Genomic DNA, 27,083 nt, shown 5'->3' on the forward strand with positions numbered 1-27,083 from the left:
GAGCCACCGCAGCCGCCCTCGAAGTTACAGAGGAAAATTGAGCTGGGCTATTTTTGCCGGTTCTGAACACTGGCACTGCTCGACGCGTTGTTTTTCCCTAGGCAGCTAAATGTGGGGATAAATGAAATGCTGGTGTCATCCTGAGCATGGGGGCAAAGGGCGTGCAGGGGAGTGGGTGCTCGGCCAGCAGGAATGGGATGTCCAGGTGTGCTGAGCTTGGAAATAGTGCCAACAGGCCTGTCTGGGAAAGGCCAGCTAGTGGTGGGGGTCACAGGAGACACCCAGAATTCCCCTGGAAAAAACTGCCCTGCAGTGTTTCCTTTAATCAATTAAAGCTGTGATGTTGTGATCAAAAATTTTGATTATCAGTGATTTGTGGGAGACAGATGGAGCAACTGCAACACGTGGCAACAGGGCTCCCTCTAATGTCAGCCACTGCCTGGCTGCAGCCCACTCCCTGCTGCCCCATTCCCTGCACCTCCCTTCCCAGTTCCCTTTATTCCCTGTCTCCCCAGTTCCCTGCTCTTCCATTCCCTGCACCTCCAAGTCTCTGCTCCCCGTTCCTTGCCCCCCAATTCCATGCTCCCCTCATTCCTTTCACTCTGACTTCCCTGCAGCCCCAGCTCCCTGCTCTCCATTTCCCTGATCATCCAGCTCCCTGTGCGCCCAGTTCGCTGCTCCCCCATTCCCTGCATCCCCATTCCCCACTCCCCTGATTCCCTGTGCCCCCATTCCCCACACCTTCAGTTCCCTGTGTCCCCATTCCCTGCAGAGGGAGGGGCTGGGGGTCCCAGTGTGTCCCCGAACCTCAGAAGTGTTGCCACAGGAGGCCAACGGTAGCTGGGGCTGATCCAGAGCATCCCAGATTTGACAGGAATATCCCGAGCAGGCGGCATTTTAATACACATCCTGCAGAGGGGACATGTGCTGGTGCAGAAAAGCCCCAGTACCAAATAAACTGTGGACAGTCCCACAAGCGCTCAGACACGTGCAAGCCTACACAACCCCGTGGAGCCACTTTTAACCTAATAGAGGAAAAGATAATTAAGAAAGAGAACTTTCATTAGGGCAATTTCACTTTATTTTTTCCATACAGCAAGGTCAACTATAGCAGTAATAATAAAATAAGCATAAACCCAAATTGCAGCCCAGGACAGAGTACGTAACTGGAGCAACTACAAGCGAAAGTAAGTCTGTGGTTACGTAAGAGCAAACCCAAGCGCGCCCGTCCTTCCAGCAGATGAACCGGGGGCTGCACGAGTGCAACTCGTTAATTACTGATTAGTGTGAGCTCCGAGACCGGGCAGCCCGGCCCCCCGCCTGCTCCCAGCTTTGGCATACACAGGATGACCATGCTCCTGCAACGCTTTCCATGGAAAGGGAAGATCTCCCAGGTTGTTTTTCACCTGCTAAAAGAACAGGACCACTACAGCAAGAAAATAATCCCCTACCCTACAGCTACGGGTGCTGTTCCGTTTGCCTGTCCATGGTTGAACTCTGTGAACGTCAGTATTTGTTTTGAAGAATCTTTTTTTGTGAACAAGAAACCACTGAAATTGTCAGAAACTGGTTTGAATAGCATATATCTTTAATATATTTTGATACTTTAAACATGCAGTAGATTTTGAATAATGTACGGAATATCTGAGCCATGGTTCCCTGGATGGGCTGAAGTACCTGCTTTTTTTTTCTTTTTTTTTTTTTTTTTTCTTTTTTTTTTCATAATGATTTTCAGGCAGATTTGACCCAGTGGAGCTTCTGTCAGTCATGAGATCTCGGAAGGATGGCAGATCTTTCCAGCTGAAAAAATCCTGGCAAACTACAAGCTGTCCACATAAAGCAAAGCAACTTTTTGGAAGGGGGATGGAGTGCTAACTCTGTGCCACTTTTGCAAGCAATTTTGTTCAGCCTGTCATTTTATTTAGCCTTAACAAAACTCCTTGTAATTATAGACATTTTTATTCAAAATAAGATCTTACTATTATACAGGTTTCTCTCTTTTTTGACTATATACAGAAGTGCAAAAAGTCAACCTTCGCTCTCGACGTCCCAACTGCAGCATAATCAACCCTCAAGAGTTTGCACACACACACTAGAATTCTTGTTACGTAAACTTTGAGTATTTGGATTATCAACAAAAAGTCCCTTGATCTATTGATTATGCAGCTTATTTATAACAAGGCCTGATATTCAGGGATTTCAAAAAATATTTAAACAATATTTTAACATTTGAAATGGATACAGTAGAAAATAAATTTTATTCTAATATCTAGGAACTAGATTTTTTTTTTCTCATAATAACTAATTACAAACAAAATAAATCATCAAAATATTACTCAATTGTCTGCCAGGATTGTTGCCATAGCAACAACTTAACTTCTTACTTAGCAATGATTATATAATTATAAGATATCCATATAAAAGATCTTTGTTCTTTAATGAAAACTAGACAAGAACTAACAATGACTGACATTCTTACATTGTCATATTAGATCAGTAAAATAGAAATCATTTAGTTAACAATAATACGAATACTCATAAGACACTACATGTAGATTCCAAACTGAGTATGTTATGAAGAAAACTACTTTTTTTTTTTTTGTATTTTGAAAAAGTCATCAGTAAACTCTAATAAAACAAAATTCTATAAACTGAAATGGTATCAACTGGTAATAGAAAATGAAAACGAGCTAATAAATGTAAGAAATAAAAACTACACTTTTAACACGAAAAAAATAAGTAAATTCTCTATGGTAAGTCACTACAATTACATGTGAAGTCACCTATACTTTCTTAACACGATTGAAATTACATTGGTATGGGTTTTAACCCGTAATGTAATAATCTAAGGCTTTAATAGATGTACAGTACAATCAGGAAAATCAACACATCATTCTTATCTATAAAGCATCTCTCTCAAGCATAAAAACTCGCAGTAAACTCGGAGTATGGCGAGTTCTACAACTGAACCCGCGCCTCTCCCTCCCCTGCCCACCCGGGGCCTGGCCCCAGGCAGCCCCTGGCTGAACAGAGCAAAAATATCCTTTACTGGCTGCAACATCCAAACCACAAAAAGGAATTCCTTTGGATGAATCCATTCTTAAAACTTGAATGCACATCTATTTGTTTGTTTTTATTTTGTAAAGGCTTTCTAAGGCTATAAGCAGTTAATCTGAACAAAAAAAATCACATATAAAACTCACCCGAGTATTAACCCACCCAATTTCTACACTAATTAACGTCTCATTTGTCCTATTTTGGTTTGTCATGCATCTGCTGTCAGTGCTTCTGCGTCTTTGTTTAGAGTCGCCGCGGACGCGGGACTTGATGAATTAAAGTGAAACCCATCTCTGCAAAACATTTATAGTCCTTGTGACTTGCGACAGAGGCTATAAATAGAGCAAAAGAAGTTCCTCAAACATTTGTTACTGTGTCTCAGAAATGGCTTTTCCCTTTCGCAGCTCATGTTATACAGTAAATATGCATAAATATGAGATACAACGCCTTGGAGAGTTTATAGATAATATTGTCCATAAGGGTTATGCACAGTTGGAGCATCTCTCTGGTGCTGCCCACTGGCTGTGAGGAGCAATTGGCCATTTCTGAGACAGCTTTGGTTTGAAACAGAATGGTGCCCTTTGACTGATCAGTACTCATCAAGTCAGTGAAAACGTGGTTCTGAAAATAACACTGTGGAAATAATACTCTGATGGATGTACAGTCTATGGCACTTCATGAGAATCCTTAACAACATGGTACTTAAAGCCATTGATGTGCTTTAAAATATACACAGTTGTGGTTTTGCTTGGCACATTCATCTCTGTCAGATTCCTCTCTTCTCATTTCTTACAATCTATTACATTAAAAATATTACTCTTAAACAAAAATTACTGTGCATGCACGCTCTCATCTATAATGGCAATTTTAAATACAAGGTGCACCTTTGTTATTTGTAAACCTTGAAAGAAATAAACTTACTTTAAAAAATTATATCTTGGTCTACAGACGTACCAATACATAATAGATTTCTGGTTACAGCATCGTCGGCCTTTCCGGGGTGACGTCCGTGATTGTGGGGAGCAGGCCCCGGATGCATCTTCCCCTGGGCACTGTGTGCTGGGAAAGGCGGACGATGCTGCAGGTTTAGACAATAAGATCACCTCAGCACAAATATCAATTCAATGTACAAAGTATATAGGCAACAGTGTGCAGTGGAGTCCCACGGTCTCGCTTCGTCTCGTTAACATGCAATGTGTGATGTCACTGCTGAGGGGTTCCCAGTGCTGCTGGACAGTATTTACATACACTATGGCTAATGAGCTCGGCCTCTTCCCACCCAAATCCGGCCTCTTCGCCTCGGATCCCATCTGGGAAGGGAAGAGCACAAAGTGTTCTCGGCACAGCCAGGACTTGGTGTCAGACCACAGCAGCCCCAGTTTTATATGGCACAGGGGGCTGTGTCCCCGCAGGAACCCGCCGGCAGCAGAAGCATCCCATCCCACTTGAGGCATCCCATCCCACTTGAGGCATCCCATCCCATCCCATCCCATCCCATCCCATCCCATCCCGTCCCGTCCCGTCCCGTCCCGTCCCATCCCGTCCCACCCTCGGTGATCCACTCTCCCTGCGTCACTCCAGCAGTTTAACAACGTTTATGCTCAGCTGAAAGGAGCAGCTCTGATTGCAAACCCACTGTGGCCAAAGGGTCATTCCTCACCCTCAGAAATAATTCCATTATGGCCAAGGCATTCCATAAACACTTGGCAGAAGTGGGGCACAGGAGAGAGGAAGGTAACACAAATGAAGAGCTGTCCTGGGGTGGGATGGCTGCGGGGGGGATCTCACAACAACAGGAGAATTATGAATTTCCAAACCCAGGAAATACTGGGGTTCCAAATTTTGGGATTTATAAGCTGTTCTTTCTGAAGAGAACTTGATGGAATCATCTTCCCCCTCTATCTGCCCCTCAACTCAGGTCACTGCTGGGGCCACCATAGACAGAACATAACCTCTATGAACCCTGGTTTTGCTGGGTGGGCACGTACCAAACTAACACATGATGTGGCCACTGCTACCCGTGGGATCTCTCCTCGGAGAGGAATGGCCCCTCAGGGGGGTCAGAGCCTCTGCCCCTGTAGCTTACTGGTTTTCTTAGAAAGTAAAAGCATTCTGTCCCTTACAGCAACAAATTACACACATAAGAGTAAGAAGAAATACAGCAACAATACATTGGGAACTTACTGTTTGATGACCAAATGTCTACATCTGTGTAACATACTTGTGGCTAGTCAGATGTTCGGCAGATATTATGGGTATCTACAGGTAAGAAATATAAACAATGAGTAACACGTGCAATGAACCCACCCAGAGACACAGCATTTGCTACAGAACATCAGTCTGGGAGAATCAGCTGTGAGTTGGTGGATTTTACATCATAACTATAAGTTAAAGTCAACTGAAGTGCTACAATAGCAACTTAGAACTGGAAAACATTGGGTTAAGTACTACTGGACAAATATAAATAAGTATTATTGGTTGTTCAGGAAATAGGAGAAGTTAACACCTACAAGACATGCAGTGCAGTAATTGAAAACAGCCCTTTTTGTTGGCCTACACAAAATCCTGTGTTTTCAGTGTCTCAGATAATGAATTCTACAGTGGCCTCATTTCAGTGTGATTTTGTGAAGTGTTCACTGCTGTCACTGTCCTGGGTTTTGAATGCCAAACCTACAATGCCCTGAGCTTGATTTTCAAGGCTGGTGAAAATCCCTGTTTGAGAAGAGCTCTTGCCCTTCCCACAGTGGCTGCAGCACCACGCGGAGCAGCCGGCAAGCAAAGCCTCCCCAAGCAGGGAAACAATTCCCAAAATGCTCGGCTGCACAAACAGGACTCAGCACAGGGCTCCCCTCAAGTGCCCATCAGCTCAGTTTCCCGTTTAAAAAGCCAGGATTACACTGGGAGCTAATTTCCAGCAGTGCCACTAACAGGTGACACTGCACCCTGGCCGTGGGTGGCGGAGACACCGCAACCCTGCAGCGCCCAGGGGGAGCAGATGTGCCCAGGCACAGGGAATTGTGCTGAGGCCTAGGACACAAAATGGATTTGCACGATCCCAAACAGCTGTGGCACTTGGAAAGACCCTTTTCCTGAAGGGCACCAAGGCTGGCCTGTGAATCTGCCCAGTAAAGAGAATGGGGAGCTCCTTCTCAACTAACTCATCGGCAGGTCCTGCAGTTGTTTATCCACCCGTGTGCCCTCTCCTTCCCTGGCAGCTCACACATCACAGCATTGCCAACTCCACAGAAATGGGCTTCGAGCAGAATGAAGCTTCTCATACCATGTTTTCCTACTGCTGCAGGACAGGCTGCGGCACCCGACTGGAGCAGCATCAGGGATAGTGCTGTCGAACAGACCAGGGACCTTCAGCACCGATGCAGGAAGATGAAGGGCCAGATCTTTAGCCTTTGGCATGCAGGCACATGGCATCAGGTGGCATTAAATACCTTCAGCATTGCTCACATGGTATATACATATATGGCTATATATGTATATATGGAGGTTTGGCTGCAGAACTGCACTAAGTGTTATGAGGCTCTGGGGAGGAAAGGCATGAAATGACCAGATTCTACAGCAGAAAGTTTTCCCTGTGATCTATCTGGGAAGTACATGGTTACTAACAGAGAGATGATTTTAAAAGAATGACTTTTTCTTTGGCTTGTCTTGTTCTCACAACCCTCAGGACATGCACAGGATACAGAGACACTGAAAGTAACTGGTGCAATAAATTGCAGTATTAAGAGACTTTGGGCATACAGGAGGTTGCTCGCTGAGGTGGCACATATGCAGAGGTAGCCCCACCTATGAATTAGCTTTTCAAAACACCAATTCTTAGGCCAAGTTTAAAGCCCTGAGTGACCTGTTCATACAGCAAACATTTCTTATGAGAAGAATGAGCTACCTGCTGAGCAGACTAACCTGGGTTGTTTTTGGAATTCTACAACATCCAGGTCCCTTTGGAGGCTCAGGATGTGCATGCCTAGCTGTCACTGCAATGGTGTCATTTGGGAATTGTATTTTTGAGAGATGAGGAAGCAGACAGGTTAACGAGGGACGTACAGCTGGGGCAGCACAAAATGGTAGTGCTCGACAGGTAAAGGTGCAAAGGCTCGAAGCCAAAGGCCCTGGGGCTCGCTCTGCAGCACTGGGTGTCCCGAGGCCGCAGGAGCTGGCACCACCCTCCCCACGCACAGAGGGGCACGGGCTCAGTGCCTGAGGAGCCACCTGTCCTGAGCCAGGAGCCGAGTGCCTCAGGTAAGCCTGCCTTAACACTGACATTTACCTGCACAGCTCATCCCACACACAGGACCACACCTGCACAACACTGAGGAGAACCTGGAGTTCCCTTTTCTAAGGGACACACGTGTGATCCCACCGAGCTGGAAGCAAGACTTGCGTAACAGACCAGAACTGATGGCTTCACGGCATGGGCAACTAACTGCCCAGTAAATCTCAAAAAATAATTTGCTTTTAGAAGAGGAACAGAAGGCTTTTTAAAACGTTTTTATTGTTGCACTTTCAGCCAGGTGTTGTACAGAAGTCTGCCCTTCTGACAGCGTCCTGTGCTCAGGTGCAGCTCCAGCGGCTCCTCTGGCCCAGGAACTCATCTTTAGAGCATTGGTTCTGGCTTCCTGGGAGGACTTCTAATCACTTACGTGGTAAAGCATTACTCTCATATTCCTGAAATACATCCAAACACGGCAATGACTGCGGTGGGTATTGAGAAATAAACCCAGACTCTAATGGGAATTTTCTTAACTGAGCTCTGTTCAAAGCAATGGGCCATTCCAAAAAGAGAATCACAAGGCTGGAACAAAGGCTTCAAGAAAGTTTCTGTGTGGCCCATGCTCACGGGGTTTTGTTTTACGCTTGGAAGAGGAGAGTCAGAACATGTTTGGACTGCTAAACTCAGACTGTAATAACCTGCAACCCCTCTGCACAAAGACTCCCCTGGCTTTGCCTGAGTTCTGCAATGAAAGGAGCTGTTGGCTCCACAGAAATGGAAATAAATCATGGGCTTGTGTATTATCCCTTGCTCTTTGCATCCCTGAGAGCAGAAATAAGCAGCATGGCCCATAAATGTCAAGACTGAGTCAGAAACTCTATTGTCAATTATTTTTAGCATCAGAAATGGAACTGCAGCACCTTTGGAGCATGGCTAAGGGCTGATTAAGCTGTGCTGCAGCTCTTTGAGAGAATGTGTAGGCCAACAAGAGGTCAGATCCAAACCCCCATGCTCATTAAAGCACCGATTTCGAGTTGTCTGTAAGGAACAAAGCTGTAAATTAGCAAACCTGGTTGGCTGTGGCTGTTGCAGCGAAGGGAACACTTGTGGCAGATGTTGTTGCTGCAGACACAGTGGCTGGCGTAGCACCGTGCACCATGGGAACTTTCGGAAGGAAAATCAAATAAGCAAACATACAGAAGAGTGTAGCAGTATGGGACCAGAGCGACACGTGGGAGGGTCATTGAGCGTGGTTTACCACAGCGAGAAGCCCGAGACATCATTGCCAGAGCGTGACATGCAACCACAGTGCAAAGCAGGACAACATTCCGGGCGGGAGGGGAGGGAGATGAAAGAGAAAAAAAAATGGGAAAATGCTTGTTACCATCAAATCAAGAAAATCGACACAAACAAGCTTAACCATTTCAATATGAAAAACAACAGGAGAGTTTTTTCAATGCCCTTATATTTACAAATTTTTGTCTTTTAAAAATTCAACCCAAATATTTACTGCTAACAGAAATTAATCTTGTAGAAGGACAGAATACAGCTACATGGCTATGGTAAGATACAGTCTTTAGTTAACACAAGATAGTTTCTAAACACTGGAACTCATAGTCCAGTCAAAATCCACCAAGGAACAATGTGCAATTAAAAACTGCTGTAGAAAATTAACATCTACGTGTCCATGTCAATTAAATAAAACAATCACATTTAATTGACAGGTGTTAGTGCAGGAGGCTCGGGAAGACGGACTGGCACGAGGGCTGTACGTTAAATCTAGCAGTGGATTTTGAGGGTCTGTGAGCTGCACCACAGGTTTAAGATAATCAAGAAACAAAGCTGGCACCTACCAACACTTGTAGCGGGTGTCATGCACAATATTGAGCCTGCTCATCATGCATTGCAACAGGAAGGTGGATTTGGAAAGGGAAAAGAATTAAAACAACCCATCACACGCGTAATTAGAAATTTCATTTGAACAAAGAAGAAAAATTGTTATTATGGGCACAGTAGCATGCAACTGTCAGCACAATCAAACCATACAATAGCACAGTGATCCGTTAGAACGAGGCCTTGGGGACAGGGCAGCGGATGGAGCTGTGTTGGGACCGTGCTGGCCCCAGAGCACAGCCATGAAAACCTTCCTCAGCTTTAACTCAGAACTCCCAAAACCTTTTTCCCTTTTGACACAAGCCTTGTCGTGGTCCTTTCCCTGCTCTTCTCAGATCAAAACCCCTGCCTAGTGCCTGTGGTCCCCGGTGCGAGGCCAGCGGGACCAGGCCCTGCTGTCCCTGTCCCTGTGTCCGCTCAGGATGTGCTGAGCACAGCTGGACCCATCCAGGCAGATGGATGGCAGAGGTGATAGAGCCTCTCCCTCTTCCTCTCCCTCTCCTCGGGCAGTGATCCCGACTGTCCCCTGCTCTGGCCACTCCACACGCGACCCAGAGCAGTGGCTGAATGGTCACCGTGCCCTGTGCAGCTCATGGTGACACCTCAGAGCACCTGTTCAGCCTTTTGTTCTACACTGCAGGATGTATTTTAAGATGCTGGTGCCTAGGTTCACAGCCCCAACTCCCTTCAGACTACACAACAAGAAAGCACCTGGAGAGTTCTGCCCTGCAACCAGAGCCAGGAGCAGGAAGGTGTTTTTAGGATCATTCTGGTATCATTTTTAAGCACCACCAAGTTGGCAATTCTCTCTACGTTACACAGCAAAATGCTTTCCACCAGAGTGATCTCACTATCTTCTATTTTTACTTCCAAGATGATAAATATATACTGATCTTCCAGAATATCAATTTTAAATACATTATTTACTTTTTAATTTAACAAATAACATTAACACTGTTCATGATGGTTGACACAGCAGAAACTGAAATAAACTCTGAAATCTGGGAATGAGATTGCAATCGAAATGGAAACATCCTAGCAGGCTGCCAGAGGCAGCCAGGCAATGCTGCCTCCGTGACATCCTGTGACTGTAATGGGGACAGGAAATGGCTCCAGCCAGTGCCAAGCACTGGAGGGGATGCACACCCTCAGAGCATTTAACTACGCAGGGAAGAAGTCGGTCAGTTTAATTACTGCTGGGGCCAAGGTTATTCTCTGTCACTGCTGTATCTGTAAGGCAACAAAGGCAAGGGCATCATCATGTTTCCTAATTAATCCTCTATTTCTGCGTCATGGAAGAGACTGAGAATATTCACAAAGAAAGGATAAAGGAAGGGCACCTCTCCTGACCTCCCCAGGCACAAGTCATGGCTGAAGCCAATGGGATCACTTGCAAGATTAAAAAACGGAGCAGAATTTGGCTAAAAACTACAAACAGTAAGCAAAACAGCTTTCTCAGTCCCTCTTAGGGGCTCTCAGTGGCATTTAATGGGGGTGCAGAGAAGAAGCTCTGAGCTGTGCCTCTGCAGCAGTGCCCTGGAGCTGTACACCTCCACGAGAGCTGCAATGGTACATCGCTCCCTGCACAACTGTATCTGCACGCTACACATGAGCTGGGTATTTATAACAACTCTGAAATATCCCTGTAAAGCTTTTCAATTAAAAGCTCCAAATTTCAGTCTAAATTATCTTCATTAACATTATGACCAGTGCACACAGTTTTTGAAAGGGAACTGAAGCAAATGAACATGAGGCAGAATGTAGAACACTTGCTGGGGTGGCATAATGCCCAAACACAGACATGCTATATGACCCTCTTACCAGTAATAAAAATAAGTCTTGCTATGATCTTAATATTCAGCTTGACTTCAGAAGCTTTGACTGACTAATGAGAACACATGAATAATGAATGTGCACTTTCAATGTTCCCTGGCTGTTCGGCACAAAGCAGAATTTTAATTTGAGGATGTTCTGACTTAAATGACCATAACTTCACAACCAGATTATTTCTGCAGTGCAATAAAGCTATTTTTATAAATATTCTATGTTTACTGTTGTTTTAATTATTTTTTTCTCTTTTCTCCCTTGTATTATTCCCCTCAGTCTATTTCTTCTGCCCAATCTACTAAAGCCTAATTAAAAACAAGATTCCAGACAGCACAAGCACTCCCATGGAGGTGAGCAGTGGTGTGTGACCTTTCCCTCCCCAATGTTTTGGGGGAGAACAGTGGTTTTGCACAGGCCCAGCAGCCCCAGAGAGGAAAGTGCTTTAGGAAAGCCTCTGGGCACTGAGTCCCAGCCAGGAACAAGGGAGTCTCTGGTGCTGAAGCTGCAGTAATTGAACAAATATGCAATGGGTTAATACGATGCAGAGGTAGCTGCAGCCTTTCCATGCTGGCTACGGGGTTCAGCTGCCAGTTGTAATCCTGCCCCTTGCAGCTGCATCACGACATCAACTCCTGGGAGCATCCTGCCAACCTGACCCCTGCCTCTGGAGGATCTCAAAGACACTCTGGTCACCTGGGGGACACCCCCTGGGCAGAACAGCTGCAGCCGCACTCCGAGGAGACAGGGAGCTGAGGCACAGCATGGTCACAGGCACTGGGGCAGGATGTCACTCAGCTGCCCACAGGAGCACTCTCCAGCCAGCTCCCAGTCGCTGCCGGACAGGGAGCAGGTAAAGGTCCGAGGACCGGAGCTCGGCGCGTTCACAGCGGGAGGTTCACCCGCGTCTGCCGAGGTGTCCTGCGCTGCAGGCAGGACCCAGGGACCAAACCGAGCTGGGAACACCACCAAGGCATGCAGAGCCTCCTGACTCGGCTGACTAACTCCCCTCATTCCAACAGCACAAATGGTCCTGGTTCTTTCTTGTGACACCCCTAAACTCCCCTCTCAGTCTGGGGACAGCTCCCAGCAGCCAAGGTTTCAGGGACACCTCAAGAGGGGAGCAGCGCACAGAGGGAGCTCTAGCTGAGAGAGGTGATACGAGTGTCTGAAGAATATTTAATCACTTAAGGCATGCTGGAGTGCAGTGTCCACTCCCAGGCATGGATGATCCCTGGATGTGCTTCACATCCCTGGCACACAGCCAGCCAGAACAATGCCTGACAATTCGAAAGAGGTATCTTGAGGTTTCTGGAATATCAGTGGGAGAACATGAGGAGTGAAGTGCCCTGCAGACAGGAGGGTCTTGCACAGATCCCCCACAGGGAACCAGCCCTGGGCACACCCACCCTGTGTAGGTTCTGCAGGTGTCCTGCCCTCCAGCCGTCCTGCATACCCTGCCTGGAGCAACTAGGAACACAAATGAGCACTTACACCTTGGGTGTCTGAACCTGAAAAACATCACTTTAATTCAGATCCCACTGAGCTGACCTGCCCCTGCCCCGTGGCCGTGGAGCTGGGGGCACCCACGCTCGGTGCTCTCCGTTGCTTCGTAGGGACAGATGGAGAAACTCTATTTCCAGGCGACTGTGCCCAAACAGGAACTGATCCCAGTTCATCTGAAGTGGGAAAAACTAAAAAGGGCAAGGTGGCAAAGACATTTTTCAAACTGTTTGGAAAGTACTGGATTACTGGAAAGCTCAAACTGCCGCTATCTGAAAAACATAAAGAGAGAATTTATAATAACTCATGCTAAAAACTCCCTTACTTTTCTTGTGCAACATATACTAAACGTAAGTGGTCAGGAAAGGTCTAATGAAACCTCAGAACCACTGCCAAGCTCCTGGAGGTTTCAGTGTGGATCTGCTGGAGGAAGAGCTGAAGTAAGGTGTGTGGAAGAGCCAGTGAGAAAGACCCCAGTCAATGATGAGGTGCAAATGGGGTCTGGCACATATAAACCACAACCCCAGCTCCTGAGTTTGAAGGGGGAGCTCAAAGGTAGCTCCAGCACTTCCAGAAACCACCCAGCCCCTTGCTGCTTTCATAGAAGCTGGAAAGTTGCAGTTCATGGACTCCACTGGTTATGCTGTGCCAAAAGAGATCAGTGAATTGTTTAACATTCACAGGAGGGACTCAGAGTCTTTCTGGATGGGGCTCTGAGCAACCTGGTTTATTGGAAGGTGTCCCTCCGTGGCAGGGGGTTTGGAATGAGGTGGTCTTTAAGGTCCTTCCCAACCCAAACCATTCTGTGGTTCCATAAGTCCATGATCACATATGCATTTTTATATGGACTATAATATGTGGGCTAGAGATCTGACCTACAGCTTACTCAACCCATCTTGCTATTGACTCCAGCAAGCTTTGTAACATTTACTGATACATTTCACTGGCTGCAATGCATTTTTGCATTATTAAAGTGCACTAGATCATGAAACTGATTTTTGTGCCATTTAAAGTACACAGGTTGGTTGTATGCCAGATCAAGACAGAATAGTAAAGGGCATTATACTGAACTCCTGGGAACATACTTGCCAAAAATGTTTAGGATAAAATCCTTTAAATTTTTGGGCAAAGACTGATGAGCCGTATTTCTTCCCCTTCCCAGTCTGCATGATGAAGGGCTGTCCTCACAGACTCTTTCCCATTTTTGTACAGATCTATCAGCTGGGCTCTGCACACCTCCTGGAATACTGGTGCTGCTTTAGTGTGGGTTCAGGTGTAACAAACAACCTCAGCTGTGTAACTAAGGGCAGAAGCTCCCGGGACATACTAGATATCATTTCTCATGCAGTGCCATCGGCAGAACCAAAGCATATATTCCAACTTTATGTCCCATCACTAGTCCTCCAAAGGGATTTCTGCTAGGCACATAGAACAGGCATCAACTCTTCAGCAATTACACCAGGACAAGTGTAGAGCTGATCACTCTTGGCGGAGAACAAGCACTTGGCTTTACTCAGTCCAAGACCAGCCCTGAGACATCAGTGGTAGAGGCCCAAACTGTGACTTCTTGTGTAGGTTTGTGGTTCTCCACCTGTGAGACTGCCTGTGCCTCCTGCGATCACTGCACCTCGTTGAAATCAACCCCTTTGTGTGTGTGACTCGGAGCCACCACTGCCAAGGCCAAGGGGTCACACAGCGAAACAAGCACAACAGCTTAGGGACGAGGAAGGAAGAGCAGTTAATCCAGGGAAAGAGGAAGGAGAGAGGAGATTTAAAATTCTGATTTAGGGTGACAGAGCATGATGCTGATTTTGTGTTAGACTGGAAAACACCCACCCAGCTTCCGCAAGGAGCAGAGAGAAGGCAGCGTTCCCACAGCCAGCCCCTCCTGTGCCCACGGGCACGGGGCACTGCTGTGCCATGGCCGGAGGGGCTGCCTGTGTGGCACCAGCGGCCTCCAGCACACACCGCGTTTGCCACCAGCAACAAACAGCTGTTTCCTACTGTGCTTTTTCCAGAACTCCCCCTTCTCCCTCCCCTGAAAAGGCGCCAGTGAAGCACTTACCTGGTGGGAGAAAGGCTGTATGCTGCTGTAACTGCATGTTGGCAAGAGCTTGCTGGTATTGGAAGATACCAGTGTTAAAGACTGCGGTGGCACCATTGGTTTTTTCAAGCGCAGGCCTCTTTGGTAAGGGGGGAAGTACAGCTTGAGGAATTCCCTGAATGGTGGATGGGTATAAAAATAAAGTCCAGTAACAAAAAGAAAAAAAAAAAAAAGGGGATGGGGTGGGGTGTGGAGTAGGATGGGAGGGAGGGAGGGAGGGAGGGAGAGGAAAAAGGGAGGAGAAAAGGAGAGAGAAAAAGGAAAAAAAGAAAAATCAGTAGAAGACAAAATAACCAGGCAGCACCATGTTTCTCCATGAGCAAGCAAGCGGCATAGCACACTGAACTACCAAATAAAAGGCGAGGGAACAGCTTTCCAGGGAGCACTATTTGCCTACCATTACAGCGGCACAGGGACCGGCGGGACAGCCGCTATGGGCACCGGCATCAGTACCACGCTACGGGAAAGCTTCGGGCTGGGTCAGGAGCGAGGCTATTGGGGAAGCAGCACTGCTAGCTCCATGAGGATCACACGTAGAAGCCATGTTAATAGTCACCGTCTGGAGCGGATGGCGGGGCCGTGGTGACACCCCAGTCCCTGGGCCCCAGCGCTGCCCGGGCATGCAGAGCGCGCGCCGCATGCTGGCCCCGGCCGCCTCCGCGCCACGAAGCCATGCCAACGCCCCTGCGCCGGCACCCGGGAGGGACGGGAGGGGACGGGGGACAGGAGGGCAGGGGACGGGACGGGAAGGGGCTGGCGGGCGCGGGGGCGGCGGGGGCTGCAGGGAGGGCGCCCAGCCTGGCCCGGCCGCCCACACGCCCTTTGCCGGGGACGTGGGGAGGGAAACCGGGATGTTCCATTTCTACACATTAACCCCAAACTCGACTCTACGATACAGCTACATGCCAAGCTAAAAGGTGAAAGGTCATAGTACCAGGTCAAAGGTTGCCTCGAGGGGTCGCTTCAGTGATTTGACAGCCGACTGAGTCTTAATTAGCAGGCAGCGAGCACATGATGGCAATGGCCAGTGGGGTCAAGCGCATTAACATAAACAGCAAGCAGAGGTGCGTCATGGGGGCAGCAGTGCATTTGGGGAGGTGAGAAAAAACAAATAAAAACAAATCACCGGATGCCGTGTACAACGGTAACAAGACTAGGCATGCATGGGGGGCCGACGGGCAGGGCAGCGGGGCAGCAGGGGGGGCCCACGGCCGCCCCCACCCTGGCCCCCACTGGGCGGGGCATGGGGCTCACGGCCACACAGAACCGGCAAAGGGGCTCCCGCCACCGGCCACCGGCTCCCTGCCCGTGCCGGACCCCACCGGGAGCCCGTGGCCACCGCCTCGCCCTGCCGGCCCTGCCTCCCCTGCTGTGCTCTGCTTCCCACACCCACGGGCTCAGCACAGGCGGGACCCTCCGCCACCACAGCCCCCCGGTGCTGCCCTCGCCTTGCCAGCTGACCAGCTCCTCAGTGGACCCAGATGTGGCTGCTACAGCTACAGGCCTGCACTAGCGCCCGGGAGAGCCACCGCCAGCCCACGGGGACACAGGATGGGGACAGCAGTAACACGGTCAGATCCACTTCAAACTACACCTCTACAGACATGGACTTACAGAAACTAAATATGGATTTATCTATCTGCGCAGCTGGATAGATACACATCTGCCACACACAGACATACAGCCAACCGGATACACAGGTAGCCCACACATACAGACACGCACACACGTATGCACACACAGAGGTACACACAGGCACTCTGTACATCAGCAGGCAAAATTAGTCAAACACCTCAGTGGTCTGGAACTACTTCAGAGCAAATCTGGCACCACATGCTGAGAAAGCTCACTGCACTGTGTAGTGACCGGGGTCCCCAAGCACACGCACCCTCCTTAGCAAGGACAAACACACATCCACCACTGCCTCTCCTCAACATACGTCTACATCCAGAAGTGTTCCCACACTCACCATGGCAGCTGCAGTCGCTGCTGCTTGGGCAGCTGCAGCTTGGTTAACCTGGTACTGGGCAGCCTTGATCTTGGCTTGCAGGTGTGCAGGAGGGTGAAAATATTTGCACTTTTCCCGGGAGCATCTCCCTTTGATGTAATCCATGCAGACGGTGACCGTGTTGTCGTTGGTGTCGATCATGGCGCTGTCGGCGGGGTGAGCGAACCGGCAGTCGTTCTCTCCCCTGTTGCAGTTCCCGCGCTGGTACTCTCGACATACCTGTGACACAGAAAAGAAAGTCACTTAGTTTTGGTGACGGGTGTTGCAGGCACGGCTTGGAGCACAGACAAGCTTTCTAAAAGCCTGTGAGAGCACCACAAGGATGGGGGCCTGGCCCAGGCGGTGCACTGCAGTGGGATGGAGGGCTCAGGGACCTGGCAGCAGAGACTGGGTTCTCCAGAGCCAATTCTGATGTCAAGGAGCATGAAACCCCACCATGATCAAAGCCAAGCACACATTCTGGCTCTGCTTAGCCACCCATGGGGGCTGTTCATGTCTCCTGAAATGTACCATGGAGGCTCTCAGGCACCACCCAAGCACCCCAAGGTGCTCGGCCATGCCCTGCTGTGACCTGGCTGTGCTGAGTCACCACACTCAATGTGCTCATTACAGTGAGTGGGCAGTGTGTGGTCGCCCCCACAGAGCCCTACTGGGCGGGCACTCTGTGTCCATGTGCCCCCATGATCCAGGTGCCTGCCGGGGAACAGCAACCCGCAGCCCACAGTGGTGGCACAGCCCCTGTGCTGCCCAGCCATCCCCCCGAGCAACCACAGGAGGTGGGGAACAGCAGCAGCCACAGCCGGAGCGGCCCCTGCTCCCACTGTCACACGCCCACAGCCAGCCAGAGCTGGAGGGGTCAGACGCTGCAGCTGCTTGGTGACAGCCCCTGCGGTGTCCCCGTGGCTCCAGCCGTCCCTGAGCCCGCACAGAAGCCCAGGTCCCGGCCACCCCAGCACTGCAGACACGGGCTCTGTCACCAGTGTGACACACACCGGCCCCCTCTCCACACATGTAAGCCCTGTGTCTGACAGACTGATGTGGGCTCCTGTCACGGTCAGCTCTCCCCGAACTGCCAACAAAACACTTAGCATTCCAGTTTTCCAAAGGCCATAGGAAACAAAGGGACAAAAGCAACCGGGTCTGCATAAAAATAAAACCCTTTAGTAGGTGGAATTTCCTGTTGAAGGTGGGTGCCTGTAAGCTTGGATCATCAGTATTTCCTCAAGGACCTTGGCTCCAATCCCTTCAATAACCCAAATTTGGTGGTGGTCTGGTTTCCCTTCACACCAGTCTTCTGGCTGCTGTTTAACCCTCATGCCACTGCCAGTGCCACCTGCCCATCCTCTACAGTTATGAACTGACCCACCTGCAGGACCAGGACCAGGTCAGGTGTGAAAACATTTGTCCAGGGTCATTCCTGCATGATCCTGTTAATAGGCTTGTTCCACGTAGTGACCGACTCCAGGTATGTATTTGCAGCAGAGCCACATGAGCTGGGCCCAGCCCCTGCTCATCCTGTGCCTCTCATGCTCAGGGCTTGCAGAACGAATTCTGCAGCATGCCGGAAACAGCTCAGGCAAATTCCTCAGCTGGAAAATAACCACCGGCCTGCCAGGTAATCCTGCAGCCAGATCCCTTCCCTGGCCCAGTCCCCTGTAGTGACACATGCCAGCCAGCATGACACAGGGAGGGCTAGGGAAGAAGGTTCCCTTTCATTATCTAGGAACACTTCCTGGGTCATGAACCAGTGTCCTCTACCCAAACAAAGGCCTCCCACATGGACAGAAATGTATAGTTTCCTTTGATTATTTGCAGTTCTAGCAGTAAACTGAACCCTTTTCTTCCAAAGATGAAGAAAAGGATGAACTAAAGGCAGCTGTCTTTGCTCCTTGTCTTGTATTGGTGGCCCACTAAACCAAGGTCTCAAGACCACTCCGTGTCTAAGCAAGAACAACTCCATTAACAACATAGAAATGATATGTACAAACCCATATAAGTGCACATATATATAAAAGCATCTACATATAGACAGGGAGTACATCCACAGAAGAACTAATTTTGTCCCAGTTAAAAACCAAAGAAGAATGACCAGAACACTGCAATAGGCAGATAGAGATAACCTTTGGCATGTCCAGGGTAAGTTTTCTGAGCTGTCACACAGTAGCTGCACTAAGGTGAAGAAGGCCTCTGCCAGTGCTCCTGAACAGATCTTGGGACAAGGGCTCAGAGCAGCCAGACACAACCCTGGACTGCTGGTCCTTCTAATTGGTGTGACCAGCAGTCTTTTCAACCACTGTGAGGGTAACAACCAACAACACTTCCAACTCTTCTTTATTTAAAAGCAAGCTTTGAAATGGGGTTACTTTTTGCCATGGTCACGCTGCAATATATCACTCATCTCCTTCAGTAAAGAGAGGCACAAAAGCATGATGTGCTGTCTAGTCTTACAGATCTGGAGAGCTTTTTTCAGTTATTTATTAATAGCCCTGTAATTAGTACCATATTTTTCAACTCAATTTGTTAGGAAACATAAACAGAAGAGGCATGGGTACATTTCCAGCCTGCTGTAAAATGCTGAGTGGGGGCTGCAGTGCCATTGACTCACTGTATTCCCTTGCTTGGGCTTTGGGCTGAGTTTGCTGTGATGGCCCTGCTGTGACTCAAGGTGCAACCTGGGTGGGGACACAGCCACTTCCCAGCCTTGGCCGAGTCCCTCTCCCTCACCCCAGCACTGTGCAGAGTTTGGCTGGAGGGCCAGCCCTACCCTTCCCTTCCCAGAGCACATCCCACCTCCTGGCTCTTCCTTGGCATCTGAGGCAACCAACGGAAATGGATGTGCTGTTATCCAGGACACTCAGAGCATTAGAACACACAGCCCCACTGGTCACAGTCCTGATCACCCAGAGCTGACCAGCTCCAAGAACTTCTAAGTTGCTTCTTTCTGGCAAAAAATGGCATATAAGAACCAAGCAGGAAACAGCAGCTTGGCTGTGGTCACTGCTGACTTTGGAACACTTCTAATAGAAAATGGTGGCATTCCAACAGAAACAGCTGTTTTTGATAAAGTGTTAGGCAATTCCTTTCTCTCTCACTTCCCTGTCCTTCTTGCTTCTTTTCCAGTTCACTGAAGAACCACACTTTGTTCAAGATATTTCCTGCAGGGGAGGAGTGTGAGGAAAGCTGTGGAAAAGCCTCAAGCCATGACATTTTCATCCTGAGATGCAGATTCCTTACAGGAGTGGCTGAAAGCACTGGACAACCAACACCTGCATGCTGTCGGTATGAAATCCAGATGAAAGCAATCTCACTGCTAGTAGCAGTCACTGACCTTACTTTACCAAGACTCACATTAATTCAGGAGACACAGCACTGCCCAACAGATCTGTGGTGTCTGCCTGCTTCCCTGAAAACCCCAGGTGTGCCTACTGAGAGCCTTCAGCTTGGGAACAGCCTGGGTCTGTATCCCAGAACGTGTGCTGACTTAATTCCTGCCAGTGTACATAACTCTTGAAAATAAATATTTAAAATTCTAAGCAGAACCAATCATACTCCAAGATTAGATGCTAACATCATTGTGGTTATTTTTCTCCAGGACAGTTCATTCCAAGGGAGAGTGAGCGGAGCCTTATAAAGCTCTGATCATGCCATAACAAATGGCAATCCCACAGCAGCAGCTCCCTGGAAGAGCAGGTAGACGCTGCTGGCTCCTCTGGGAAGTAATAGCCAGATCGTGCAGAATCTCCAGAATTCGTTCTGCATTTCTGCAACCTATAAAGTACATTCAAATGTTTTGCTGTTCATAAAAATGACATGCTTGTTCAGTGTTTGGATACTAAATTTGGATACTCCAGATCAAATGACCACTGCACTGGAAAGCATTTGCAAATTATCTTCTCACCTACATGTTTCACTGTTTAAACTGCATTTGCAAAAGGGAAAACAGTATTGTGACCCGGAGAGTGCTACTCTAGCATCTCCCCCTCATTCAGAGGAGTTTGGCTCAGCAGTGCATCATTTCTCTGAAGAGCAATATCAAGAGAATACAGCGTCCAGAGGGCCAAGTCCTGTATGCTGAAGTCCCAGACATCATCAGCTCCCTGTGCAGTGGTCATAGCCTGCAGCCAGCACTGGGGCTGCGCTGGAGGTGCACACGAAGGGGTGCTCCTGCTTCCCTGGGTGCTTGGGAACAATGGGTATGTCCTGCTTATGACCAGGATGTTTTTGAGCCCTCATGTCCCAGCCTGACCAGCCCATGGGCACTGCAGGGCTGGAAGCACAATCACAGCAGCTGATCTTGGCAGCACAACCCAAAGGGTTCCCATCATTGGCATTCTCCTCTCCATACTCATTTCCAAATCCACTGTGATTTATTTATGAATTTACCTAATTGCATTTTGGTTTTAATCCACCTCTGGCAGGTGTAGACTATGAAACAGAGTCCTCAAGGGAAAAACATCCCTGGGTGATTCCAACCAGCCACCTGTGTGCCAGCTCAGAGCTCGGCACAGCTGCCTCCCCTGTAACCTGAGCGTGCTTTGGGGAATGCTTCCCCCAGGGAAAACATCTCTAAAAAGGGAAATGATGTGATCCCACAGGAGGGTGACCTGTGGTGATGTGGGCTCTGAGAATAGTGACCGTAGCAGTGGGAAACACTGGCTACCAGATGACCCTCCACACTGCTCCCAGTTCACCCCTTCTGAGCAGCAGCTCCTCAGCCAGGGATGCAGCTAAGGAAGAGGAATTAATTTCCCTGGTAAAGAGAGTTAATCCTGTTAGTGCAGATGCACAGGCAGAAAGAACAGTTACAAATACAGTGGGCTGCATAAAACAGAGATCCTTCTTGCTCCTCCCAGCGTGCTCCCTGAGCTCAGTGACCAGACCCACTGCCAGAAGGGAGAGCACCAGCAGCCGCGCAGGGGGCAGCGGCCTTGTGCCCTCACGCCCTGCCATGTCCAGCACACACCAGGGTGACAGCAGGGCAGCCTGGCTGCCCAGCCTCCCCCATCGCTGCCTTCTAACCACCAGACCCAAGCAGGGCTGCCAAGCACCTGCACTCAGGCTGTGCCCATGGGCTGCGATCTGTGCTTGTGGCTGTACCCACGGGCTCTGCTCTCAGGCTGTGATCCCAGGCTGTGCTCTCAGGCTGTGCCCATGGGCTCTGCTCTCTCCCAGGCTGTGCCCACAGGCTGTGCCCGCAGGCTCTGCTCACAGGCTCTGCTCTCAGGCTGTGATCCCAGGCTGTGCCTGCAGGCTCTGCTCACAGGCTCTGCTCTCAGGCTGTGATCCGTGCTCTCAGGCTGTGCTCTCAAGCTGTGCCCATGGGCTCTGCTCTCTCTCAGGCTGTGCCCATGGGCTGTGCTCATGGGCTGTGCTCATGGGCTGTGCCCTGAGCTCGTGGCAGTCGGCAGCATGTCCTTGGCTCCCCGCCCACGCAGCACCGATAAGGTGCCGAAAACACTGTCAGGCCTTTCAGATAAGAAAGATTTGGAGCAAGGGAGAGCAGCAGCTCAAGAGCACCAACACTTGTCAGGGTTGTGGCGAGGGTGATAAGCCAGGTGCGGGAGGCCGGCAGGGGAGTGTGGGCACCGTCTGTCAGAGCCAGAGAGGCCGAGTCATCCTGCACCCCGGCAGCTGAAGCGCTGCACCTCTCCGAGCGCTCAGTGCCTGTGCCCCCACCAAGTTAACACCTTCTGGGCACACACTAACAGCTTCATGGCACTCTTGCTGCTGCCATGATCATTCCTAAATATTCCCATTTCTTTCTGCAAGGGAGGGTCAGAAGCAGAATGCCAGGCTGAACTTACTGTACAGTCAGTCACTCCTCGTTCTTACCCATCATCAAGATACGACATTACCAGCCCAAGTGAAACCTGCATTATTTGCTTTCACAAGAAAAGTATTTCATACCTAGAAGACATAATAAATGATAGCACCTGTGAGAGTAAGTTACACCACCCAGCTCCTACCTCCAGCCTGTCTGTCCTCATCAGCTTCTGGGCAGCAGCGGCGGCAGCGGCAGGAACCGGGACCCCGGGGTTTCCTGTCACCAGCATCGGGGCCGTGGGCAGGATCTCAGCGGGGACCAGGCCTGGAGAGACGGGCCCCAGGTAGGGGTTGAAGGCGGCTGATGCGTTGGTGGCTAAGCTCGGTGCAACAGAAAACATTGGCTGCAATCGGAGACAGGGAACAGACACTTAACATTTGTGCTTGCTGTGCTGTCACCATAACAACTCTGTGGCCATCCCCTTGAGCTGAACAAGGTGAGTTTCTGCTGCTAACTGGGAAGGAGCATTTGTTGTGTTTGTGGGACATGGGGAACACCTGTGCAGTTGCTGCACGTGAGCAAGAGCACGGGACAAGCAACCCCACCAGCCTCGGCTGGTTCTCCTCCTCCAGCTCCCTTGCACGCTCACAGCATGTGGCAGCTCCTGTAGCAAACTCCCGGTGGATCTGGACTCCAGCAATGCCATAATGAATGGCAGACACTCTGTGGGGTCACACAGAATCCAGGCCTATCACGGGGACATGGCCACAGCGGGTACAATTCCCTCTTAGGGAAAAGGCATCTGAGAGCCCCGACAAAGCATCAACTACACTCGACTTCAGGCACAGGCAAAGCTTTTCTGACCCTGGTGCAGCTACAGCTGGCTCAGGCCTGGAGTTTCACACAGCCACAATCCTTCAATTTTACAGAATTCAACAGGCTGGCCATGCAGATACTCAGACACTCACTGCATCAGGGAGATGCTTTAGTTAGGGTAAAACATTAAACCAGTGGAAGAAAGAGCACATGCAAATATGATTTTTTGTTTGCATGTTTTCAAAAAAGAGTCAAATGCCCTTGTGGTATGAAGGTAACTGGGTGTAGAGGCAAAATAATGCTGTCAAAACCCAACACAGAGCTGCTACACTGCAGCAGGGATTAAATAACTCTCCTGCCCCCAAATGCAGTTTAACTGCCAAATAAAATTCAGCCAGGAGTGTTTGTCTTTCACTATCTAAATAAAGCAGTTACTCTAGGCATTTAGGTTTTTTTCCCTAATTTCTAGAGGGAAAAACAACTACAGAGTTAACACAACTCTTTCTCTGTTTCCTATCAATTTAAGGCAGACAGCACAGAACAGCACATGTTTTTGTATTCCTGAGGAAATGACTGAATTGTTTGGAAGCAAGACACATGGGAAATAATGAACAAAACCATGCAGGGATTACTGGAGAAAACGGACTTGAGAGCTGTGTAAAGGAGTATAATTTCTGTAATGCTTATGATTCTTCATCCATGTGAGTGAAAAACAACCTGGCAAATATTACAGGAAATTAAATATTACTCTTAAATACACTATTAATTAACTTCACTTTCCATTACTGTGTTATCAGCTATGTAATAATGAACTTTAAAATAACCAGTCTGTTAGTGTGTAACTTAAGATATTGATGTTTGATTTCAGCCCAATACACTCAAACAGACACCTGTGTGTCTGTGTACACCAAATAAAAGACTACTCCATATAGTTTCTATTGAGCTTATTTTACACCAGTACAAATACCCTGCAGCCTTTTGACCACTGCAGAGTAACAGCATGTTATCAGAGCCACCTGGTGTTGCTCTGAAGCTCACAGGCACATCATGATGTGCTGCACAGGTCTAAGTGGGGACACACCCCTGTCCTACAGCCCCACTGGTACACGGCCACTGCTGGGCCGGGGCACAGAGCCTCCCCAGCTCCCTGCTGGGCTCATACTGACTGATGCACAGCCACGGTCAAGCTGAGCCTAACTCCCCCTAAACCAAAGCTCAATTCCAGCAAGCAACTCTCTGGGAAAGTTCCCTTGAGTGAGGGAAAACATCCCTTCACTCAAGGGAATCTTCTCAAAGCCAGGAGTTTCCTAGAGCACATGATATTGCAAAGGAAACGAAAATCTCACACAGATCACTCGCTTTCCAAACTTTGAGAAATAAGTTGCAGAAGACAAATTAAATTAACCCAAGACTACTGAAATTAATTAAAAATATTACTTCAGGCAAGGCAGAATTAAGCAACACAAAGACATACAGAGGAGCATTTCACTGCAGCTGATTCCTCTCCCCAATCCCCACCTTTGTGGGATTTCCCTGGTGTGGAAGCCTGTGCTGCCTGCCCTCAGCTCCCTGAGGGAACCCTGGGGTGCACATACCACGGGCTGCAGCGGGGCTCCGGGCATCATGGCATTGGCGAGCTGCATCTGCTGGGCCAGCATGGCCATGTTCTTCTGCTGAATCAGGTTATTGCGGCCATTGATCTCCAGCTGCGTTTTTAAGTGGGGTGGTGGGTGAAGATATTTGCAGTTTTCCCTTGAACATCGACCCTGAAGAAGAGAATTGGCACAGTAGGATTAGAAGCTGCATCTTTTCTCCTTATGCCATGGGCTAAAGCAGACACAGGCAGGCTGCAGGCTGAGGGAGAAGGGCTGTCACACGCTGTCCAGAGCCGCCGGACAGTTCCTCTATCTGCTGCTGGCTCGGCTTTGCTGGGCCATTTGTTAACCCAGCACAACTCTGAAACACAGTTTCTTTTTAAAGCTCCTGAAGATGAGTGACCATGAGTTGTTCTGGAAGTACAGCATGTTCCTCCTCTTGGGGACATGCTCCTGCTCCATGAAGGGAACCAGTACCACTCTGTGCTTCACTACACCCGGAATCCAGCATCTTTGAGGGAAAAAAACTTGTAACACCAAGCCCGTACTTTCACTAAAGGGATAGCAAAACCAAAAATTAAAGAACCCAACTAAAAAGGACAATTAAATTCTTTTCTGAAAAAAACAGAGATTCCTAAAATTACATTTTTTTTCTTTACTCATTCATCTTTGAAATAAATCCAAACAAGAACAATGCCAAGGCAAAAGACAAACTTAATTTGAGTAAGAAACCGTTTTTATCAGGAAACAAATTGATTCAATACAGCTTGACCTTATACTGCAATTTTGCTAAGTTAAGATTTATCCTTGTTAAATAATCTGCCAGAGATCTAATTTGTAGGATAATTTTTGTCTCCCCTAAAGGGTGGGACAAACAGTTTGCTGCTGCTCCCCTCCCAGTCTGTCTCCTGCTGACACTCCAACCATCTTAAAACTGATTTTCATAGTTATTCAGCTGACATCTGATCCTGCAGAGGAAGACAGACCTGATCAAAGAAAAATACCTAAAGTTTTGTGGGTATCTTCAGGCAACACACCATGGTTAAGGAAAGTGTTTATGGAGATTGTGGAGACCGTGACTGCAATGCATGGAAAAGAAAGTTCATCTACAGAGCCAAGAGCACAATAACTGCAGATAAGACAGGGAAAAAACATGTGCTGCCTGAGGAAGTATTGTTACAGGGGAAAGAAGCTTCCTAGAGCAAACAAGGACTTGGATACTTCAGTAAAAACCAGACAGTTCATTAGCAGAAAAGGTGGCAGCAGGGATCAGTGCTTATGGAGAGTCGTAGTTGCTGTGCTTTTAACTGCAGCAGTGTTTTACAGCGTGGATGCACATCTGTACACAGCTGGATATGCTGGTGGCTGTTCCACCCGGGGGTGCACCCCGGACACCCCCAGTCCCAGAGGGCTGCCCCATCCCTGGCCATGGGGACCAAAGCTGGCACCTGATATCCCGGTCAGCAGCGGCCAGATCTGCACAGGGACCAGCACAGCCGGGGCTGGACTGGCCAAAAGGACACGTGGGACATCTCCCACCAGTCTGTCACCCAGCAACCTTCACTCGGGGAAGGCAGCTCTCAGCCCTAGGGGTGGTTTTGAGAAAATGACCTCCAGTTCTCTCCTTTAACACCTAAACCAACTCATTTCAGCATCCCCAAGCCCCTGAAAGCGTTTCACCCCTGTGTGCACTGGCAGGTAAAGGCCTGGGACAGTTATAATTAAGTCAGTTTTTCTCTCAACACTAACCCCATGTTAGATGTTGTTACCCCTGAGGACATGGGGCATGCTGACACATTTACCAGATACCTGGAAAATGAGATCTTCCATGAGCACAATGTAAAAGAGCCAATTACTGCTAAATGAGTAACATGGAACTACAACATGTGTGCCTGGAATCAGAGGAGCAGTTAACCAACCTGATTCTGAAATCCAGATTAAACTCAATGTCCTTATTGCAGCGCTGGGGTTTAGGCTGATCCACAACTCTCTGGATGAGATCCAAAGCCTGGCAGTACGTGTTGTACACCCCAACCACTTAATGTACTTCATACACCCAAATGCTTTAAAGCCATAAAAAATCATTCCTGTGATCTAATGCAATGTCCTCTGGCTCCCAGGAAACAAGGAGCCTCGCTGCTTCCCCACTGAGACTAGCATTTCTATTTACCTAGGAGATGGTCTTTAAGGAAAGCTATTTACTCAGAGTTAAAGACTACCAGAATATACCACAGCCCCGGGTAAATTGTGCTTATGCTTAGCTATCACCAGATACTACGAAAACACATCCTCCT

The 27,083-nt window shown here is 48.7% G+C and overlaps 1 protein-coding gene across 15 annotated transcripts in view; it reads right to left on the reverse strand.

Moving 5' to 3' along the window:
• Positions 1-1,058: 1,058 nt before the first annotated feature.
• MBNL1 (muscleblind like splicing regulator 1) overlaps positions 1,059-27,083 on the reverse strand; it is an 80,378-nt gene continuing 54,353 nt past the window's right edge. For 8 of the 15 annotated variants that reach the window (XM_069024698.1, XM_069024699.1, XM_069024689.1 and 5 more), the window contains 9 exons: positions 24,790-24,960; positions 22,581-22,781; positions 16,576-16,833; positions 15,541-15,594; positions 14,568-14,721; positions 9,136-9,171; positions 8,352-8,446; positions 5,242-5,316; positions 1,059-4,367 (listed from right to left, as the gene is read on the reverse strand). In XM_069024698.1, coding sequence (XP_068880799.1) covers positions 5,260-5,316; positions 8,352-8,446; positions 9,136-9,171; positions 14,568-14,721; positions 15,541-15,594; positions 16,576-16,833; positions 22,581-22,781; positions 24,790-24,858 — 924 coding nt within the window. In that variant the 5' untranslated portion in view covers positions 24,859-24,960 and the 3' untranslated portion in view covers positions 1,059-4,367; positions 5,242-5,259. Of the gene's footprint in view, positions 4,368-5,241; positions 5,317-6,337; positions 6,463-7,545; positions 7,738-8,351; positions 8,447-9,135; positions 9,172-14,567; positions 14,722-15,540; positions 15,595-16,575; positions 16,834-22,580; positions 22,782-24,789; positions 24,961-27,083 lie in introns of those variants that run through there. The other 7 variants (XM_069024701.1, XM_069024691.1, XM_069024692.1 and 4 more) reach the window with 7 other exon arrangements.

The sequence above is a fragment of the Aphelocoma coerulescens genome, chromosome 9, assembly GCF_041296385.1.
Source record: "Aphelocoma coerulescens isolate FSJ_1873_10779 chromosome 9, UR_Acoe_1.0, whole genome shotgun sequence".
Classification (NCBI taxonomy): domain Eukaryota; kingdom Metazoa; phylum Chordata; class Aves; order Passeriformes; family Corvidae; genus Aphelocoma; species Aphelocoma coerulescens.